This window comes from Zonotrichia leucophrys, chromosome 19 (genome assembly GCF_028769735.1).
Source record: "Zonotrichia leucophrys gambelii isolate GWCS_2022_RI chromosome 19, RI_Zleu_2.0, whole genome shotgun sequence".
Lineage (NCBI taxonomy): Eukaryota > Metazoa > Chordata > Aves > Passeriformes > Passerellidae > Zonotrichia > Zonotrichia leucophrys.
The window spans coordinates 10,365,444-10,384,737 of NC_088188.1; the positions used below are offsets into that span (position 1 = coordinate 10,365,444).

Below are 19,294 nucleotides of genomic sequence, written 5' to 3' on the forward strand. Positions count from 1 at the left end.
TCCACTAAGGGGCTCTTCCCCTCAGTCTCCCTCAGCAGATTTTATGCTCATCTTGGATGGAGCTCTGACCAAATTCAGCATCACTTCAGATTTCATTGTCTTTCTCAGTACTCTTGCATCTCATCTTCCACTTGGATTCCCTCTTGACTGCAGTCTAATTTCTAATTATCCCACAACCCCAAGCACATTCTTGTACAAGCAATTCCTTTCATTTCATCAACCAAGTAAAATAAATTTGCCACTTCCTCAGATCTAGTTAATTTTCAGTTTTAACCCCTCTTCCATACTCAGTCAACAGTTTTAACAAAATCCAGACTGGAACAAAGCCTTGTTTTAAGATTTCCTCTAGACCATCTTTTGAATATTCAGGTGGTTTTACACATAATGTGTATGAGCAGCAAATACTTGAGAAACAAGTATTAACTAGCTAACTTTTAACCTGGAAAGATTTTATCCCCTCAAGGTTAAAAGATTAAAACCCACCATGGCATTGACCATCTTTCGTGGTAAGTTTCCCTGAACAGTTTTTTTAAAATATCTTCAGACAGCACAACTTCTTTTCCCCAAGACAGGATAGAATATTTTAAAACAGCGAACCTGATTAAACAAACACGTTAAAGGTGATTACAACAATAAATTCACATGGAGAAAGTTCAGAGCAAAATCATAGCAGTTACACCTTGAGCAAGGAGCAGGAGGCACTGACATATTATTCAAGCAGGCGTTCAGAGCAAAATTACAGGGTTGGCCTTGGAATTAGTGAACAGAGCGTTAGCACCAAGCAGCATCTCATTAGATTGAAATTCTGTCAAATGTTTTCATTGCTCACCACACTCTTCAACTGCTCTGTTTTGTTCTGAAGCCTTGTGCACCTCTGCAGCAGCACTGGGACCACTTTCATGTCCACCTACAACATCCCAGTCACTGCTGGTGGGACTGGGATGGGCTTGGCTTGCAGCCGAGGCTTTGTGCCCAACTTCGGACGTTTTAACTTTGGTTTGCTCTTGTTCAGATTCATCTGAGCCATTAGCTAAGGCTTTCTCCTCCAAGGAAGAGCCTGAATAAACAGCAGGAGGAATTATTTATACTTTGTTATGATCTGCCCAGACTGCACTTGCACACTTTTGGTACCACTGATGAGTTAGAGATGATCAGCCCCAGCTCAGACCAACAGCACCACCCTCTCTGGACCTTTCAGAGCCTGGTTCTGCCCTTCATTTACCACAAACACAACAAACTCAACAAGCAAAAAACAAGTAAGAGGAGGAAGACACAAAGCTATTTCCTATGTTAGGATTATTGTTGTGTAATCATCCAGGCATCAGGAGCAAAAGTGCCCAGTGTCTACTTACATCTCCAAAATTCATGTTCATCTCAGCAACATCCCTTCAGCCTCCAAGGGAGGAAGTACACAAGTGCTCCACAGCAGCATAATCATTATTTCATATACCACCATCTCAGCTGTGACTTTTTCTACCCCACAGATTTAGGATGATGCTAAAACACAAGATTTAATTCACCTAAGACCAGGCATGTGTATATTTAGCAATACTTGGATCCATACATGACTTGCTTTTACAGGCAGTTCTAAGGGAAGCAAGAAGGGAACTTAAATCATCTTTTCCCGTGGACCAGCAGGTTTCTGCTTAATTGCCTAAATTATTATTCCAGCCAGACTGAAAAAAAAAAAAAACCCAACAAATTAAGTAAAGACTTTGTGTAGCTCAGAGGGTGACATGTAAAAGAAGATACTTTAGAGTTACCTGTTTTATGGGTATTGGATGGAGATGCAGAGGTAGGAAAATAAGGAACCTGCCCAGCTGTACCATGCAGGGTGGATAGCACTGGAGCCTGGGCTGGAGGGACAGGATGGAGCACAGCCCTCTCTGAAAGCAGCTGCCCAGCCTCAGAGGCAGGATGGAAAGGCTGAGAGGTGGACTGAGGCACCAGTTTGGGGGTTTCAACAGGCCCTTGCATAAAGTCACTAAATTCTTCATCATCGAGAAAAGCAGAATGGGAAACAGATACAGCACAATGGGATGGTGTGGGATGATCTGCAAATGGAATGAACACACAAGGCAAAGTGATGAGGAACAGGGGTCACGGGTGGGAATGTGGAAAAGGGGCAAACAGTGGGAATACACAGCAAATGGGCGAGGAGGAGCAGCATGGAGTCTGTGTGCTGACACGTGAAGGGTGTCACTGGCACAAGGCAAAACTGAGCAGCCCCTTCCAACCACTCATCTTCTCTCCCAGGATTTAGGATGTGAACACTGAAAGCTGGTTCTTAACACTGGCTGTGAAAGTATTCTGTCTGTCTTCAGCAGACAGGGTTAAAACAAATCCAGAGGTAATATTTCAAACTGGACACAATGGGGTCTGTCAGGGGGACATTCTCCCTCAAAAGAATGTTTTATCCACAGAAACTCAGCAATGTATCATGAAGTACAAAAGAAATGTCTGCTGATGTAGACAATTTTCTGCTTGATGCCTTCCAGTGTTACCCATTTTAACAGAACTGGTGAAGGACAGGCAAATCTACAGACAGAGGGAAGTTGTCAGAGACCACCTGTAACTGCAAACTTACCAAGGAGTGAATCCAGAGCACAGACACAAATTTTATACAAGAAAAAGCTGGCCTAGATAAGCTTTGTTTCAGGCTAGACACTAAAAATACTACACTACAGACCATAAAAAGTCTTAAGTAGCAATTGTTGCCAGTGTAATTACTGAGAACAGAGGCTTGGTTTGACCATGCCCAACAACACATCAGCCAGTTGTGACACTCCACTCAAGTCTTTATATATGGTTTTGATCATTCTTAGCACTTAAATACCACTTCTCATCTTCAAAAGCACTCTGCAAAACATTAATTAATGCTTTGACTAGAAAAGAACAAACGCTTTATCAATTTCCTTGATGTTTCACATTTAGCACAGCACATGAGGCTTCCTGTTAAAGATTTCAAGTCTTTTAATAAAGGCTCATATCTATCAATATTTCACCCTCATACCCTGACCTAGCAAACAGTTGCCACAATGACATTTAATTTTACAAAACTGTTAATCCACTCATTTTGTACCACCAAATAAAAATACTTGTTGGAATTAGTTCCCCTGCTGAGGATTTCAAATGCTGGAGTTTTATTTTCAGTTGGAAAATGAGGAAAATTACAAACCTGGCTTTTTTGGATGTGTTGCTGGTGTTGGGTGCATTTTAGCGTCTCTAGAAAAGCCATCTAGGTTCCCTTTAATGGCTTCCAAAGCATCATCTCTGCTTTTTTCACCTGTCTGAAAGAGCACAGAAAAAGTTTTGAAGAATTGACAGAACAGCTCAGTTTTCCTCCAATACCCACACTTCTTCAGTACCAGAATCAGCAATGCCTGCTGCTGGCAGTGTGCAAAGGACTGACTCTTCCAGAGGCTTTTCAAGCCACAATCTGGCATCTCATGCAATTCCCACTGATTTGCTTGTTGAAAGAGACCCTCCCATTAAATGCTATTAAAAAAAAAAACCCTGAAGAAAGAAACATTATCAGGCCATACCTTGGGTTTCACACTGCTCAGAAGTCTCAGCTTTTGTTTCTGCTCTTCAAACTGCCGCCGTTTTCTTTCTTCCTCTAAGAACTTCTGCTGGTGCTCAAACCTCTTCCTGAGGGAGAATTATTTTAAAAAATTTTTTTTTAAAAATTAAATATATAAAAATAATTTTTATGAGACTTTTCACATCAGGTTTGTGCTTGATTTCTCCATTTCTACTGTCTCAAATTTAGGTGGTTTGGTGCACACACTCCTGCTTCTTCTCAGACCTGGACAAGCACCACAAACTTCACAGACAATGGAATATCCAGCAATATCCTACAGCCCCCCACACTGCTGCTGCAGAGAATGCACATGTCCCCTGCCAGAAGGGCTGCCCAAGAGCCAGGGAGGTGTCACTTACTGCTGCTCCTCTGCAAACTGCTTCTGCATGTCGGGGCCGTACTGGGGGCCGGCGGGGCGCATTCCCAGGAAGGAGGCCTGTCCCATGTAGGGCATTCCAGCTGCTGGCATGGGCCCCAGGGCCATGCCACCCTGCAAACAAGCACAGCACACAGCTCCAGGGCACTGCTTTCTGCTCCAGTGTATTTTGTTTTCCCATAGAAAAAGCCAAACCACTGGCAGTGGCAGCAAAGCGGCGGAGTCGGGGAGTGCTGCAGGAGCAGTGCCCTCAGTAGATGGCACTCTTCCTCTCCACAAGCACTCAAACTCGCAGCTTTTGGGAAAACTGGCAAAAATCTGCTCTGCAAATCCAACCTGTCCCAGGAGCAGGAAGGTTACAGCCATCCTACACTGTTCAGTAAGGGTTTTCTGGGGATTTCTGGTTCCTATTCTAAGGGATTTCATAATATTTTTATATTCCCTCCTACCAAGCACAGATGCTGGAAAACGTGGTCTAGGCATTTCCCAGACAATATATGATAACAGCCAAGAGGAACCTTGTCTGAATAAACCGTATCAGAAGCATTTGCTGAGAAATATATTCTGGGACATTTAGAGCAGCAAAGCTGCCTAATATAGAAGGAGCCAGAAAATAATTTACTTTTCTTACCATTCATTTTGCATTTGGTCTCAGAACACGTAGGAAGAGAACAAAAGTTGTTTATTATTTTTAGACCAGCTCTCATAAAAACATCTTCCTACCATAAATTTTGCCAGAATAACATAATAAATTGCAGATGGGGGAGGGAAGGGAGTGTAAGGACACGGCAAAACAATAAATTCCATTTGTGACACAGCAATTTGGTTAGACAGTCATGCAAAAACATTAAATTTCAGCAAAGTGGATATTTGTACATAAGCACATACGGTGCTAAAAAGAAAACAATAGATTAAAAGAGAGAAAATACAGCATTATCTGCTCATATTTAATTCTTATTCCTCAATTAGCAACAGCAGCACTAAAGACAAAGTTACTTTAAGGAAAAAGAAAAATGATAGCGATAGGACAGAGGGAATGGCCATAACCTGAAGGAGGGCAGGCTCAGAGAGGCTGTGGGCTCCCCATCCCTGGCAGTGCCCAAGGCCAGGCTGGATGGAGCTTGGAGCAGCCTGGGATTCTGGAAGGTGTCCCTGCCCATGGCAGGGGTGGCACTGGATGAGCTTCAGTGTCCCCTTCCCCCAAACCAGCCTGGGGCCCTGCAGTTCCAGCCCACACACCTGCATGGCCATGGGTCCAGGAGGCATCTGAGAGCCATAATTCATTCCCATCATCCCTGGCATGTTGGTCTGCATGACAGGAACCATTGGAAACCCTTGCTGTTGCATAGGAATCATCCCTGCAATGAAACAGTAAACAAGCCAAGTGCCCAGTTAATGTTAAAAGCTTTTTTTTCCCCCCTTCACTAACCCTGCCTCCCCCATTTAATTATTCTTTTTTGTTTACTAAACCAGCAAAAGAAAGTAAAAAACTCTGAGTTGTGCTGGATGGTTTAAAAATAAAAATAATAACATTTGCTACACTGCAGGCAGCCACAGAATTTTCTTAGTTTAAACACTGGTCAGTCTACAGGGAAAAATATTTCAGGGCTTTTCAGTAACTAAGCTGATGAATTATCCCACCATCCTAAAGATTCTCTGTGGGTTTCTTCCCATATGATTTTTGGAAGGGTCATTTCCAATTAAAAAGATTTAATTAACCAGGGTGACTGGTGCTGGCAATTCCCATTTCTCTTGAAACCAGCAGCTTCTGAAAATAAATCTTGGGAAATAAAGTCAACCTTTCACAAAGCAACTTCACACTCTGACCTGGCTCGATAATTTGCTGTAGGTTAATTAGCACACTTCAGGTTAATTAGCCCACTACACGTGTTAGAATGGTAACAATACTTGTCAGTAAAAGTTAAACATGCACAAAATTGGACAAACCAAGCTGGAATGTGTTAATTCACTGAATAAAGCAAGCGTGTTTTATTTCAGTATCTTCCTGCCTCACATTTTGCTGTCTTGGGAGACAAACACTAACATGCACTTGCTACCAGCACACCATGAGATAATTATGCAAAAACACTCCAGGAGGCCATGACACAGGCAGGAATAATCCATGAATCAGTCCCTGGGATTTTAATAAAAACCTCTCCATTCTCCCCATAAATTCTCTGCATATTTTCCCCTAATTAAACAAACAGCACTGCATCAGGAAGGAGAACAAAGGCAATTTAAGGCTGGGGCTCTCCCATTGTATTAATACTTTCCACACAGGTTGTGACTCTTGTCCCGGGGTCTTGATGTGCTTTGTAAATATTTACCAGCTCTTGCAACACCCACACAGCATGGGTGTACACAGCTGGGAGATGAAGCAGAGAGAGGTGAAATACCACACTCAAAACAACAGCAGAATCCAAAAGGCCAGTTCAGGTTAAAAAGGGAGATGTAGCTTTCCTGGACCTTTAATCCTCATTCTGGTGACGCTGCCTCAACAATACACAGGTTTTCCCAACAGAGGAGTGAGAGAGCTGAATTCAAGGGCAAAACCCAGCCATGGAGTTCAACTAATAATCACACCTCTGAACATCACTGCAGACCTGGTTTAGGTCTAGTTTGTCTAAACAAAATCAAGAACTTTGTGCTCAGCATGTGAAGCTGATACGTACCTTGGGGGGGGCCCAAACCGCCTGCGACGGGAAACATGAAGCTGCAGGAGGAAAACAAGAGTACATGAAATTCTGTCACTTCAGTGAAAATGGAAAACCCACCTCAACTTCCACATCAGCACCACCACCAGGAGCCTCCCAGCCTCTGCTCCTGCAGGTCCCACAGAAAACAATACCATCCAAGGGAATGGTTATCCATCCCTCAGCGGGATCCCAAAGCACCCCGGCAGTGCAGAGCCAGGAAACACAGAGCTGATCCTCCCAGCAGCCCTGACACGGCTTTGACTCATCCACATCACCCACAAGAGACTTCCAGCACCCACACAGCTCGGGAACAGGTCAGTGTGCTGTGTGGGCTAAGCATGCAATGAATAAACAGCTCCTCTTGAAGTATCTGACTCAGCAGGACCACCAGAGAACAATTCTCAGCTGCTTAGGAACAGCTTTTCTGAAGAAAAATAAACTATCCACAAAACCCCATCACTTTCTGCCTCTTTTAGAAACATCACAAAATAATGGAGTTTCTATTTTCTCACTTATCTAATTACAACAAAAATAGAACCTTGGAGAAAACACTCATTCACATATCAAGGGTCAAGTGCACCTAGAGGAAGAACCATTAAAATTTCAACTAAAATCCTAATGGAAATTGCTAGCCCTCACTCTCAAACAGCTGCCAAACAGCAGAAAAGGACCCAGTTTAAAATTCTCATTTGCAAGCAACTTGCAGAAACCCACGTCAGCAGCAATTTCCCAAACAAGAACCTCACTCAGTGTCCCAGGCAGTTATTACATCAAAGTGCTGTGGAAGAGAAACACACTTATAGATATTCAATGTTCAATTTCAAGCGTGGATGTAAAAGAAACTGACGAAGAGTACAAGAGACAATGCTGCTGCAGGAAGTGCTGAAAGCCAACCTGCTTTATAAATATAAAAGAGATGTGTAATATGAGCACTAGGAGAAAATAGGGAATTTAAATTATGCATTTATCCAGGAGCAAATTGCACCTCTCCACTGTACAGGCAGCAGGTCAACGGTCACCAAGACAACCCTTTGCTCTTCACTTCATCCTCCACTCAGGATCTTCATCATCCTGAAGCTTCTTCTCCAGCCCTGAGCACTGTGTGCTGATTTCTCCTTCCACAACTATCACACACCTGTGCTTCCCAATGCTCCAGTCTTGCCATCCTCCACCCCATCATTTTGGGGCTCTCCCTCCAAAAACTCTGCAGCCTCACACAGCTCAGCCCCAAACATGGGCAGGGCTTGGTTCTCACCACAGCCAAGGTCTGTTTAACTCAACTCAGTCATTTTAATCCACTCCTTGGCACACAGTATCAACACGAAAACAAATAGAATGATGAAATATTAAATGTAATTTCTGAAGATCTCCTAAGCATGCAGAAGTGTTCAAAGCGTCATGCTTCCCTTTTTGCTGGGGAACCTGATCAACAAGAATTCTCCAAACCAACAAACGCAACATAAACAGAACAAGCGTCAGGAGGTACCACTGCTTGTTGGGAGCAAGTAAAGGCCAAACTATTAAATATTTATCCCTTTCCACAGAGCTCCTGGTTTATTTATAAGTCCCTGCTGAAAAAAAATAAAAAGAAACAATCAAGCAAAACCCCCTCAGCTGATTAGAGGGCACGGGAAGAGGAGCTGGTCCAAAGCAAGCTCTGGCAGCACAGCCCCGTACGTGCTGCTCAGATCCACCACAATTCACTCCAGGATTCAGCGTGCAACTGCCAGCACCTCACCAATGGGGACTGATGAGTGAAGTGCTTTTTTGGAGCTGCAGAATTGCCCAGAGCAATCAGAGAAAGCAGCTGGCTCTGGTGACGGTGCTGTGTGAGCGCGCCCTGGGCACGCTGCACAAACACAATGAAGGGAAGGGAACAAAGTGATCACCCTGCAACAGACCTCTGAAAGCAGCACCAGAAATCTGTACATTCCTACTAAATCCGTATTTTAAATATGGAGCTTAAAAAAACCACCAAGCCCCAAACCAACTAAGCAACAGCTTCAGCCAAAACGCAGGAGCGGAGAGCAAAAACTTCTTTTCTGAATGGAGACTTCACTGTAACAGCTCCAAACCACACAAAACGCTTTCCCATCTACAAGTGGATTTTTAAACCCCTTAATTCCCAAGCAGTACAACCCCATCGATGCAACAGACTGTCAGAGTATTTTTGAATGGCAGAAACGCACAAAAATTGAAGTGAAATCAGGCAAAGAACCACACAGACAGAACTTTTCCTCTACCTCCAGACTTTGTCCTCAAAGAAACCAAAATACTATCAATGGGCAATGGTGATTTGTAAATCCTTTCAGAACATTTATTTCTGAAACTGACAACAATTTCTGAAACTGACAACAATGACAACACTCCCAATAACACTGACAAAACCATGGGATTCGGATTTCCAAGACAACTCAAAGAGCTTAATTGTCAAATGCAAAATTTCCTCAGCTTCCCTGGAAGTAGGACAAGAGATAAATAGCAGACAAGAACCTACATTGAAAAAAACACATTACTAGAGTCTTCAAAGGTGGTGAAATCCAGTTTTCCAACCTCTCCATAAACACAACATCTCTTTTAGCACTGGTTTTTTTTTTCCCTCCTGACAGGATTCCTCAGTCCTCCCTGTGGCCAAGGTGCCCTTTGTGAGAAGGAGGGGAAAAGGGAAGTCCCCAGGGAGGCTGGGTCCCAGGAGGACACAGACAGACAGACAGCCCACGGTGACAGAACATTTACTGTGGTGGCACCAAGCAGGGCTGGCAGAACCCCCAAATCCTTCCCACCCCAATACCTGAGATGGCAGCTGCAGAGCCTGACAGCAAGGGGGGCACAACTGCCCAAGCCTGAACACATGGGGGAGATCAGGAGCCCCAAAATGTGAATAATTCTCAGCAAAACTCAGAGCTACTGTGGCTGCATTCCCAACAACACACCTGGGACCTCCCCATCCAGGACCCCTCATCCGGCCTGGGCCTCTGATGTTCCATCCGGGATCACAGGTACTACACCTGAGACCCACACACCCCACCCAGGACCCCACAAAGCCCACTTGACAACCCACGAACCCCACCTGGGACCCCCACCCAACATCCCACGAACCTCACCTGAGACCCCCTGTACCACACCTGCGAGCCCCACACCCCACCCAGGATGTGCCACACCTGAGACCCCACAGACCCTGCCTGGGACCCCCAGGGGCCAGCCAGAAACCCCGCCCAGCCCACCTGGGCCCAGACATCCCACCTGCCCTCCGAGCCGCCACCCCAGCCCGACCATCGCCCCCATCTCCGCCGCCCCTCCCTGCGTCCCCTTCATTCCCCATCACCGCCCTCCCTTCTTTGTCCGCTCCCTCTCCGCAGCCCCTCGCCCGCTGCTCCCGGTGACACCGACCTGGCGGCCCCGGCCGCTCCGCCGCCCGCCCCGCCGGCGCCCCCCGCGCCGGGCCCGGGCCGCAGCGCCATCTTCGCGCTCGGCCCCGCCGTCTGTCAGCGGAGCGGCGGCGGCGGCTTCCGGGGCCGGCCCGGGCAGGCACCGCCCCCGGCCCCGCCGCTCCTCGGTTCCTCCGGTGCACAGCCTCAGAGAATCACAGCCCCTCGGTTCCTCTGGTCCACAGAGCCACGGCTCCTCGGTTCCTCCGTCCCACAGAGCAAGAGAATCACAGCCCCTCGGTTCCGCCGTTCCACAGAGCCGCAGCTCTACAGAGCCACGGCCCCTCGGTTCTTCCGTTCCACAAAGCCACGGCCCCTCGGTTCCTCCGTTACACAGAGCCACGGTCTCTCGGTTCTTCCGTTCCAGAGGCACGGCCTCTCGGTTCTTCCGTTCCACAGCCCCACAGATGCACAGCCCCACAGCTCCTCTGTCTCAGCCTCAGAGAACCGTAGCCCTACATCCCCTCGGTTCCACAGCCCCACAGCCCCACATCCCCTCGGTTTCACAGCCCTACAAGCCCACAGCCCCTCGGTTCCACAGCCCCACAGCCCAGCTCCATTCCTCCGTCCCACAGCCCCCTCGATTCCTCTCTGCTCCACCGACCCAAAGCCCCGTGGGTTCTCAGTTTCACAGCCCCACAATTCTTTGGTTCCTCACTCCCACATCCCCTCGGTTCCTCAGCCCCACATGCCCCCGGGAACGGCCTGGATGGGATGAGTGGCCCCGGCCTCCCCGGGGAACGCTGGTTTCCAGCATCCAAACCACCGCTTTTCCGTAAAAAAGGAAAAAAAAGTGTCGCCTTTCCGCCCGACCTCCCTCAGGGGTCACCTGGGGACGTGCGACAAGAGCCTGAAAGTGACAGGACAAGGGGCAATGGATTCACAGCGACAGAGGGAGGGTCAGATGGATATTGGGAATAAATTCCTCCCTGTGACGGTGCTGGGGCCCTGCCACAGGGGGCTGTGCCTGCCCCATCCAAACCAGATTAAACCAAGACAATCCTGTCCAGAAATTCTTCCTGAAAGTATCGCAGTTGCAAAGAAGCCATTCCTGCCTGACTGGAATTCTGATGACAAAAGCAGGGTGGGCTGAGAACACGCTGGGCAGATGAAGAAAGGGAAAATGCAAAGAGCTGGGCCTTTTTTGCCTGCAGACTTGTTCCACTGAGGCTGCACAAACACACAGGTCTCTGAATTAGCATTTTATGACCTTGTTTATTCTAGTTTCAGGCTCAGTTATAAAACCATACAAAATTAATGGCACATATTAGTTTATTTCAAAATAATTTTGTAGAAGAAAAACAGTAGGAAGAGCAAGGCTTTACTTTCACATACAAGTGGGTTTGATTTGGCTTTTTTGAAGTGTCCAGGGAAGTCTCTGACAGTTGCACTTATCAAACCTAATGGTAAACATTGTGGGGTTTTTGTCTCTGAATCTCCTGGAAGTGTCTAAAAATGTATTAGGGGTGATCTGAACACAGACAATATTTTCAAGGAGCAGTACAAAACTGGGTGAAAGTAACACAAACTGCTGCTGGTTTTGAACTACTCTCAGAAATACACAGCATTCACTGCACGAGCACATGCTCCAGCTTCTATAAGAAGCATCCAGGAATTCTCTTCTGGCATTGCAGCAGAGACTTTCTAGCATGGTAAATCTCCACTCTCACCCCAAAGGAAACATGAGAAATGTTCTTCTCCCTTCACCATCGCTGCTATCTTCATTCTTCTGTTCCAGCACAGACAGAGGTGTCAGCCCCAGCTCATCAGCCTGAATTCAGCTTTCTGCAACAGTCTGTAATTTACTGCCATTTTTGTCTTCTTTACCTTTCTTCTTTCCCTTAGTATTTTCCTTTGTGGTTTTCCTACAAGAAACACATCTGAGATCAGACACCTGAGCGTAACCAGTGGTTTAAATTCAGGCTGCTGTCACCTGACACATGGCACCACACAAGGCAAAATGTTGTCATTAATCCAAGCTCCAGCAGACAGATTCTGACACTAAAATTCATCACTAAAATCATTATGACTGGGTGGTTCATCCAAACAAGTTATCTATTTCTTTGCTTAAATTTTCTGGGCTGTTTCTTGACAAAAAGCAACTCCTACCTCCTCTTCAGCAAAAGCTACTTACATTTTTCTTTTGTCTTTTTTCAAGAAGCACTTTGGGGTGGTACAAATGGATTCTCTTGTCAAAGGTTTCTTAATGAATTTCTTCTTTTGTTTGCTGAGAATATTTAGCGAAGAAAGATGAAATTACTAGGGTTTCTAGTTCTAGAAACTCCCATAAGTCATTAAAAAGCACTGATTAAAAGACTGGTTAAGTGCTGAAATGAACATACCTCTGCAGTTTGGGCAAATGTTTTATGTATTCTGGCACAGGACAGCCAGCTCGCTGGATCACGTTGGCAATGCTGGAGAGGAGAGGAGGGAAGAGATCAACTCCAGTGCTTGGACAAGTGATAAAGACTTTTTGTGGAAAACAGCAAACCAAACAAACTGGCTGGTTTGTTGTTGGTCTTTTGTTTTGTGGTGATTTTTTTTTAAAGCAAGAAATAAAGACATTATTAATCCAGACATATTACCTGCGTAATAAAGGTTTGTCATCTTCTGTGAAGAAAGTGACTGCCTTTCCTCTGTGTCCTGCTCTTCCAGTACGACCTGCCAAGCACACATTTTGCAGAGTAGAGATTTTACTTCAGACATCTCCTTTTCTTCCTCCTCACAGCCCCAGCCTCCTCCCCAGCACAGCTATGTCTGAAAAATCTAAATAAGGTTCACAGAGTGCTGACAAAAACAAGAGCATCTACATTAAAGACCTGAGAAATGGGGAAAAGGAGGTGATTTGTGAGCCATGCCTCACCTATCCTGTGGATGTATTCCACTGCACTGGTTGGCAAATCATAATTGATGACCATGTTCACACCTTTGAAGTCCATCCCTCGAGCCAGTAACGCAGAGCAGATGAGCACCCAGATCTTCCCAGCTCTGAAACTCTGCACTACTTTGTCTCTCTAGGAAAAGAACAGAAAAGAAAATTGGAAACAGTTCCAATAGTAATTGAGAAAAAAGGTGAACTTGTTTCCTTAAAGTTGTCACGATGTTAAGGGATAAAACTAAACCTCTGAACAAAAACGTGCAGGAGTTTGCTGCTATGGTTACCTGGAATTACATTCCAACACTCTTGCTTTCACCTTTCTTTCTAAATTATTTCTTGAAAAGAAATAAAATCCTCCTACCTGTTGCTGAGTCTTGTCTGCATGGATGACATCCACATTGATGCCTTCATAAATCAGCTCATGGAAAAGCTCTTTAGCCCTCTCAATAGACTGTACAAAAACAAGGACTGGAGGAGCAAAACCCTGCAAAAGAGTAAGTTTATCTCAGGTTCCAAAATCCTCTTCTTTGCAGAAACTGAGACACAGCAGATTTGGGCAATGGTTTAACATGTGTCACAGAGAAGTGTTTGAGCTGGGAAATTGGGAGTCTCTGACAGACCACAGCTCACTTGAGGAAGAGGAAGATGCTCAGTCTCTCCAAAATACCTTTTTAACAAGCTCTCTCATTGCTGTTAGCTTTCCTGTCTCAGATCCAACAAACAGCAGCTCTTGTTCTACTGTCTCTGCTGCAGAGTTTCTGAAACCAGAAATCCAATAGAAACACTTTAGTATTTTTCATATACATTAACAAAAACTTATATATTAATAAATATATGTTGTATCTATAACCCTCATAAAAATATAACTTGGTGGATGAGAAATGCTGCACAACAAAACCAGTGCATGCTCCTAAGACTGATGTTTATTTGATGATAAAGTAATTGGCAAAGGAAAAGAACACTTTATTCAACACAAGAGAAATATCTCAGTGCCTACACAATTTTCTCTGAGACAAACAACCTGCAGTGCTGACTAAGAGCAGCCACAAAACCAAGCAGGCTGATGATGCAGAGAAAACAATTTCCCATGAAACTTTTTTAGAAAAAGAAGCAGACAACACCTACCTTGCCCCAACAGACACCAGCACCAGGTTGTCCAGGTTGAGCTTACACCACTCCTCCACGTCGTGGGCAAAGGTGGCGCTGAACAGGGCCCTCCTGGCCAGGTGGGAGGTGCATGCCAGGAAGATTGTGCCCAGCTGCTCCCTGAATCCTGACTTGCCATCCTCAAACAGCTTGTCTGACTCATCCACCACCAGCCACTCCACGCTAGGAACAAGAGGTTTGGTTTTCAGGAGAGCCTCTCCCGAGTGCCAAAGCACACTGCAAACATTCTCCTACCTGCTCAAGTCTATGGCTGGAGGATCTTCTTTCAGCAGATAAATGAGTCTGTTGGGAGTAGTAACCAGTATATCTATTAAAAAAAAAGAAGCAAAATGTCAAAAAAAAGACACAAATTAAACCAAACAAACAGAGCACCAGATCCAACCCAATGTGCCAGAGGTACAGTTTAGCAGAATCCATGTCCTCTCACTTCCCTTTTCCTCCCTGCCACTTTTTAACCACCTCTTTAAAACCACACAGCCCAAAGACAAAGGTCAGTGACAATTTTTAATTTTTAGAAGCACTTCAGTCATTAGAAGAGTTACCAAATTTCTTGGAAGACTTGGGCCCAAACTTCTTGGCTGCCTCAGCTGCCTTGTGGATCATGTGGATTCTGAAGCCTGTGCCCTCTGCCAGCTTCACCAGCTCCCGGTGGGTCTGCAAAGGCAGCAGAGATTGGGTTCCCAAACTGAGCTGATGAGCTTTTCCAACCACAAATCTGCTGCCCATCGTGGAGTCATGGAATGCTTTGGGTTGGAAGGGACATTAAAGCTCATGCAGTTCCCCCTGCCATGGCAGGGACACCTCCCACTGTCCCAGGTGCTCCCAGCCCCTTCCAGCCTGGCCTGGGCACTGCCAGGGACCCAGGGGCAGCCACAGCTGCTCTGGGCACCCTAATCCTGAACCTAGAGCTTCAAACCTCACCCTGATTTCAGAGTTAAGAGAAAACTCTCTGTTTTCCTTAGCATAATAAAATGCAGCTCTCTAACAGGCATTATTCACATCACTACCATATGTGGCTCCCTCTTTCAGATGAATAAAAACTGCACAAAGGTGGCATTTTTATATCATTTATCAACACAGCTTTGTTATAAAGTTATCCCTTGAAATTCCAAGTTTGGGACAAACAGATAAATCTCTCAGAGCAATCTCAAGTAGGAAAGGAGGCTTTAAGAGCACCTGAGCATGGGGCAGTTTAAAATATGATCAAAGAATCTTGAGCCCCTAATCTAATCACTGAGATTAGACCCAGATAATAGACATGTACCTACTCCACAGAAGTCAAAAGACTTGAAAGAAACATTTAAATTAGTTTTCTCTGATATGTGAGGGCAATAAAGGAAAAAATATTTACTGAGCTGCTGTTTTGCTGATGCAGAGTGACAACACTGCAGCCCATCAGGGTGAGACCCCTCAGCACACACCTGGCTGGCAAGTTCTCGGGTGGGAGATATGATCAGAGCCCTGAATCCTTTGTTCCTGGGCTGTTTCAGATGTGTTAAGAGAGGGATACAAAATGCCAGTGTTTTCCCAGACCCTGTGGGAGCTGAAGCCAGAAGCTCCCGACCCTGTAAGAAAAAAAACAAACTTATATTTCAGCAAGGGAAAAAAGAAAAAAATAGTAAAAATTCCATTCCCACAAACATCAATGCTGCAAACTGACCCAAGGTACCTCAGGCAAACTGAAAAAGCCAAGCTCTCAGTCTGGATGAAGCTGATCCAGCTGTGATACACACAAGGCAGCCCCAGCCCAGGTTCTGTGGGACCCCTGACACCCAGAGGACTCACGTGCAGCATGACAGGGATTGCCTGCATCTGGATGGCTGTGGGGACGTGGAAGCCTGCAGCCTGGATATTCTCCAGGATCTTAGGGTGCACTTTGTACTCCTCCTGAAGCTGCTCAAAGGTGGCAATGGGGTCAGGGAGATCTGTTCCCTGGATGCTGATCCTGTGCTGGTGCCTGAAGCGATTGATCTGCAAGGCAAAAGACAAACTCCTTTTTAATTTGCACCCCAAAACTCACCACCTATGGATTCCTCCCCTGCCTCTTTCCCCCATCCTCCTGAATGAGGAATCACCCTAAATAAACCCCAATTTTGGATCAAACACCCACAGAACAGCAGGCACCTCTTGTTGCACCAGAATCCCCTGGTCCCACCTTTTCTCTCCTCAAGCGTTCAAGCTTCTCTGCAGTGGGCTTTTTCTCTTTTGCATCTTCAATTTTTGCTTCCAGAGAGGACATCCACTTTATTCCATTGTTTTCTGACAGCTCTGGCATTGATACTGCTCCTGGAAGTTGCAAACAAATTGAAATTTCCTTTAGTAAAATACAGACAGGCATTACTTGGAGACAAAGAAATCTCAGAGCCCTTTTTCTCTCATTCTCAATAAAACTAATGCAGATTCCAGAAGGATGGCAACCACATCCCCAGCTCCCAGCACTGAATCTTGGCCCAGTTGTGAGATCAGCTCTGAGCCAGGCCAGCCAAGGAACCCAGAAATGGATGGGCTTCAAGGTCCCTTCCACCCCAACCCATTCTAGGATTCCCTGATGGTTCTGCCAGGGATACACGTGTGTGTGTGTGTGTGTGTGTGTGTGTACAGATACCTCGTGCCTTTTTCTTTTTTCTTTTCCCTTCACTACTTTCTGCCGTTCTTTTCCTCTTTCCATCGTTCTTCCCTGCTCCATCGTTCTGCTGCTTCACCTCCTCTTCAGCCCCTGCGAGTCCCCTGCCCTCCCCGGCAGCTCCCTGAGGTTCTCCCTCCTTGCTCCCGAAGAAGTCGAGGTTCTCCAGCGAGACGCTGCCGCGGTTCCCTTTAACCACCTGCGGGAGAACAGGAGAACGGTGAGACGCCATGGCCGGGCCCCGCTCCTCAGCGCCGCGCCCGGTGGGGACGGGGCTCCGGAGCCTGCCCCGCGCACGGGCCGCTTCCCGAGCGCTCCCCTCGGTGGCCCCTCACCCCGAAGCGCCGCGCGTCGAGCCCGAAGCGCCGCACGTCGAAGCGAGCGCCGGCTCCGAGGCGGCGGAACAGCTCGTGGGTCTCCATGCTGCCCCGCTCCCGGCAGCCCCCGCGCCGCAGGAAACGGGAGCACTTCCGGCCGCTGCCATGGCAACCGCTCCGGCGGCATGGCGGCCCGTTACCATGGCAACGGCAGCGGCGCGGGCAGGCTTCGCTAGGCCCGGCGACATGGGAGAACTATCGCGACAGCACGGGGGGGACAAGGGAGGGTTCCTTCCCCTGAGCGCAGATGGGAACGGCTATCGCGACAGCACGGGGCTGGCGAGGGAGGGCTCCTGTTCCTGTGCGCAAATAGGAATGCTGTCGCGACAGCACGGGGCTGGAGAGGGAGAATTCCTTCCCCCGGTGCCTCCGCGTGGCCCCGTCCGGCCCCGCCTGGAGCCCGGCAGGGAGCAGAGGATGGTGCGGGTGCTGCCCCGTGCACACCCACTTTGCTAATCCTTGATTTATACAATCCTGCCTCGCAAGGTGCCCGAGGAAAGAAATGCTTGAGGCTGTGGCAGGAGCAACCTGGCAACTGGCTGAGCACCTCAGGGCATTCAAGAAAGTTTGCCCAGATTAAGATCAGAATTTATTTAATTAATGGATTTATTCATTATGATAAGCTGTGAGGTCCAATAATGCAGGTAAATCTAGTGCTCTCTATCAGATCAAAGAATACAGATTTTTTTTCCTGGTTGTTCATGAAGGAAAACAAACAGAAATTTAATTAGCAGCAACAGAAATTATTTAATGTAATAAAAGTCTTGAGGGCTAAAGGTTTATGTTGCTGAAATCCAAGAGCTCTAAGACATATAGGCTGTTCCTTCTGGAACATTCACTACTTTAATAACAAAGCTTGAGATGAAAAATTGGGTAAACCTGATCCTCCCCTCTGCCCTTCTCTGCCTGATTTATATCCACTTTCTTTGCCAGACCTTTAACTTCCCAGCACACGGGTGGAAGCAGAGCCAGGGGCCTGGGTGCAGAGTCCCACAGCGGTGACATTTCCCTTTCTTGTGTCCCCAGCTGTGCATTTCCAGTGAATAAAGAGCCAGCTCTGCATCCTGGGTGCAGTTCCCAGGCCGAGGCTCCTGCTCTCTGCTGGTTGCTGCGAGAGGATGGGCAAGAATGTGGAGGCATTTGTGTAACAAAGAACCATAAATCATCTCCAGTATCCATCACTCACCAAGGGATGCTGCTGGCAGATCCAGGAGTGAGGAAATGGAATATTCTCCCCATGGGTCAGCTGGGAAATCCTTCTGTGTGAGGGTGAGGAGCTTCCCAGGGCAGAGAGCCCTGGGCAGTCACTGGGCTGTGCCCCAGGCATGGAGCTCAAATAAAATGCCATCAGATGGCAAAAGAGATCACCTGAGTGCATTTATTCCACCACGTGCACAGCCAGGTCTGAGTCCCTGCAGCCATGGCCTCCTGCAGAAATCCAGCATCTGTTGGCCTTGTAAAAAGAAGTAAAAATATTTCAACAGTGCCAGAGAAAACAACACGAAATGATGAGGACCCAAATGTTGGTGTACCTTTTCCCTGTCATATACAAGTGAACAGACCATGTAGACACAAGTCCTTGTGCTTTGTGGTGAACAGTCACAGACTCAGACACGTGTGTGTCCGTCTGTCCCACAGGTGTGTGGCAGGGACACAGGACAGCGTGCCCCGTGCTCCATCACCCTCCCTGCATGCCCGTGAGGGTCAGTTTGTGTGGCAGGGGTGCAGGACAGTGTGCCCTGTGCTCCATCACCATCCCTGCATGCCCCTGAGGGTCAGTTTGTGTGGCAGGGACACAGGACAGTGTGCCCTGTGCTCCATCACCCTCCCTGCATGCCCACGAGAGTCAATTAGCCCGGCTGAGCACACTGCTGACCTCTGGCCCCTGCTGTGTGCCCCATCCATTAGCAGGCCCCCAGCCCTCAGCTCTCAGTATGAATTGATGTAGCATCCATTCTCTTGCAGCACAGAAACATGCGTCCTCATTCAGCTGTCCATTTCCACTTTCTGTTCCTTTGTGCTGCCCTCCTGTTCCCTGTGTTGCTAACCTGGTCACCACTTCTTGACCCCACGTCCCCGTCCCTCCCAAGGGTGTTGTAATCCCAACCACTACCAAAAAACTTTTACTTTTCCCCCCTTTACTCACATCTTGTTTAGCGAAAAATG

General features: G+C 47.0%; 2 protein-coding genes across 7 annotated transcripts in view; both read right to left on the bottom strand.

Annotated features, from left to right (window-relative positions):
* The window catches only part of SYNRG (synergin gamma), a 37,349-nt gene extending 27,209 nt beyond the window's left edge, over nt 1–10,140 (bottom strand). For 2 of the 6 annotated variants that reach the window (XM_064729522.1, XM_064729521.1), the window contains exons 1-8: nt 10,046–10,140; nt 6,632–6,672; nt 5,199–5,317; nt 3,943–4,073; nt 3,546–3,651; nt 3,179–3,290; nt 1,764–2,054; nt 830–1,057 (exon numbers count right to left, since the gene is read on the bottom strand). In XM_064729522.1, coding sequence (XP_064585592.1) covers nt 830–1,057; nt 1,764–2,054; nt 3,179–3,290; nt 3,546–3,651; nt 3,943–4,073; nt 5,199–5,317; nt 6,632–6,672; nt 10,046–10,116 — 1,099 coding nt within the window. In that variant the 5' untranslated portion in view covers nt 10,117–10,140. The remainder of the gene's footprint in view (nt 1–829; nt 1,058–1,763; nt 2,055–3,178; nt 3,291–3,545; nt 3,652–3,942; nt 4,074–5,198; nt 5,318–6,631; nt 6,673–10,045) is intronic. The other 4 variants (XM_064729526.1, XM_064729525.1, XM_064729524.1 and 1 more) reach the window with 3 other exon arrangements.
* Nucleotides 10,141–11,278: 1,138 nt separating this feature from the next.
* On the bottom strand, nt 11,279–17,203 carry DDX52 (DExD-box helicase 52). The gene is made up of 15 exons (XM_064729148.1): nt 17,087–17,203; nt 16,734–16,950; nt 16,284–16,414; nt 15,914–16,099; nt 15,550–15,693; nt 14,671–14,782; nt 14,363–14,435; nt 14,087–14,290; nt 13,629–13,719; nt 13,323–13,445; nt 12,947–13,097; nt 12,669–12,744; nt 12,426–12,497; nt 12,218–12,310; nt 11,279–11,948 (listed from the first exon to the last, which is right to left on the bottom strand). Exons 1-15 carry the CDS (start codon nt 17,171–17,173, stop codon nt 11,861–11,863), a joined length of 1,848 nt encoding a protein of 615 aa, XP_064585218.1. The 5' UTR covers nt 17,174–17,203; the 3' UTR covers nt 11,279–11,860.
* Nucleotides 17,204–19,294: the final 2,091 nt, after the last annotated feature.

What these genes read in the sequence shown, in the direction of transcription:
- DDX52 (XM_064729148.1), bottom strand. Translation starts at nt 17,173, where the DNA reads ATGGAGACCCACGAGCTGTTCCGCCGCCTCGGAGCCGGCGCTCGCTTC. An exon ending in CAATCCCTGTCATGCTGCAC is followed by an intron (nt 15,694 to 15,913) that starts GTGAGTCCTCTG and finishes TTTTTCTTACAG; the next exon opens with GGTCGGGAGCTTCTGGCTTC. An exon ending in CCAGCCATAGACTTGAGCAG is followed by an intron (nt 14,291 to 14,362) that starts GTAGGAGAATGT and finishes TCTTGTTCCTAG; the next exon opens with CGTGGAGTGGCTGGTGGTGG.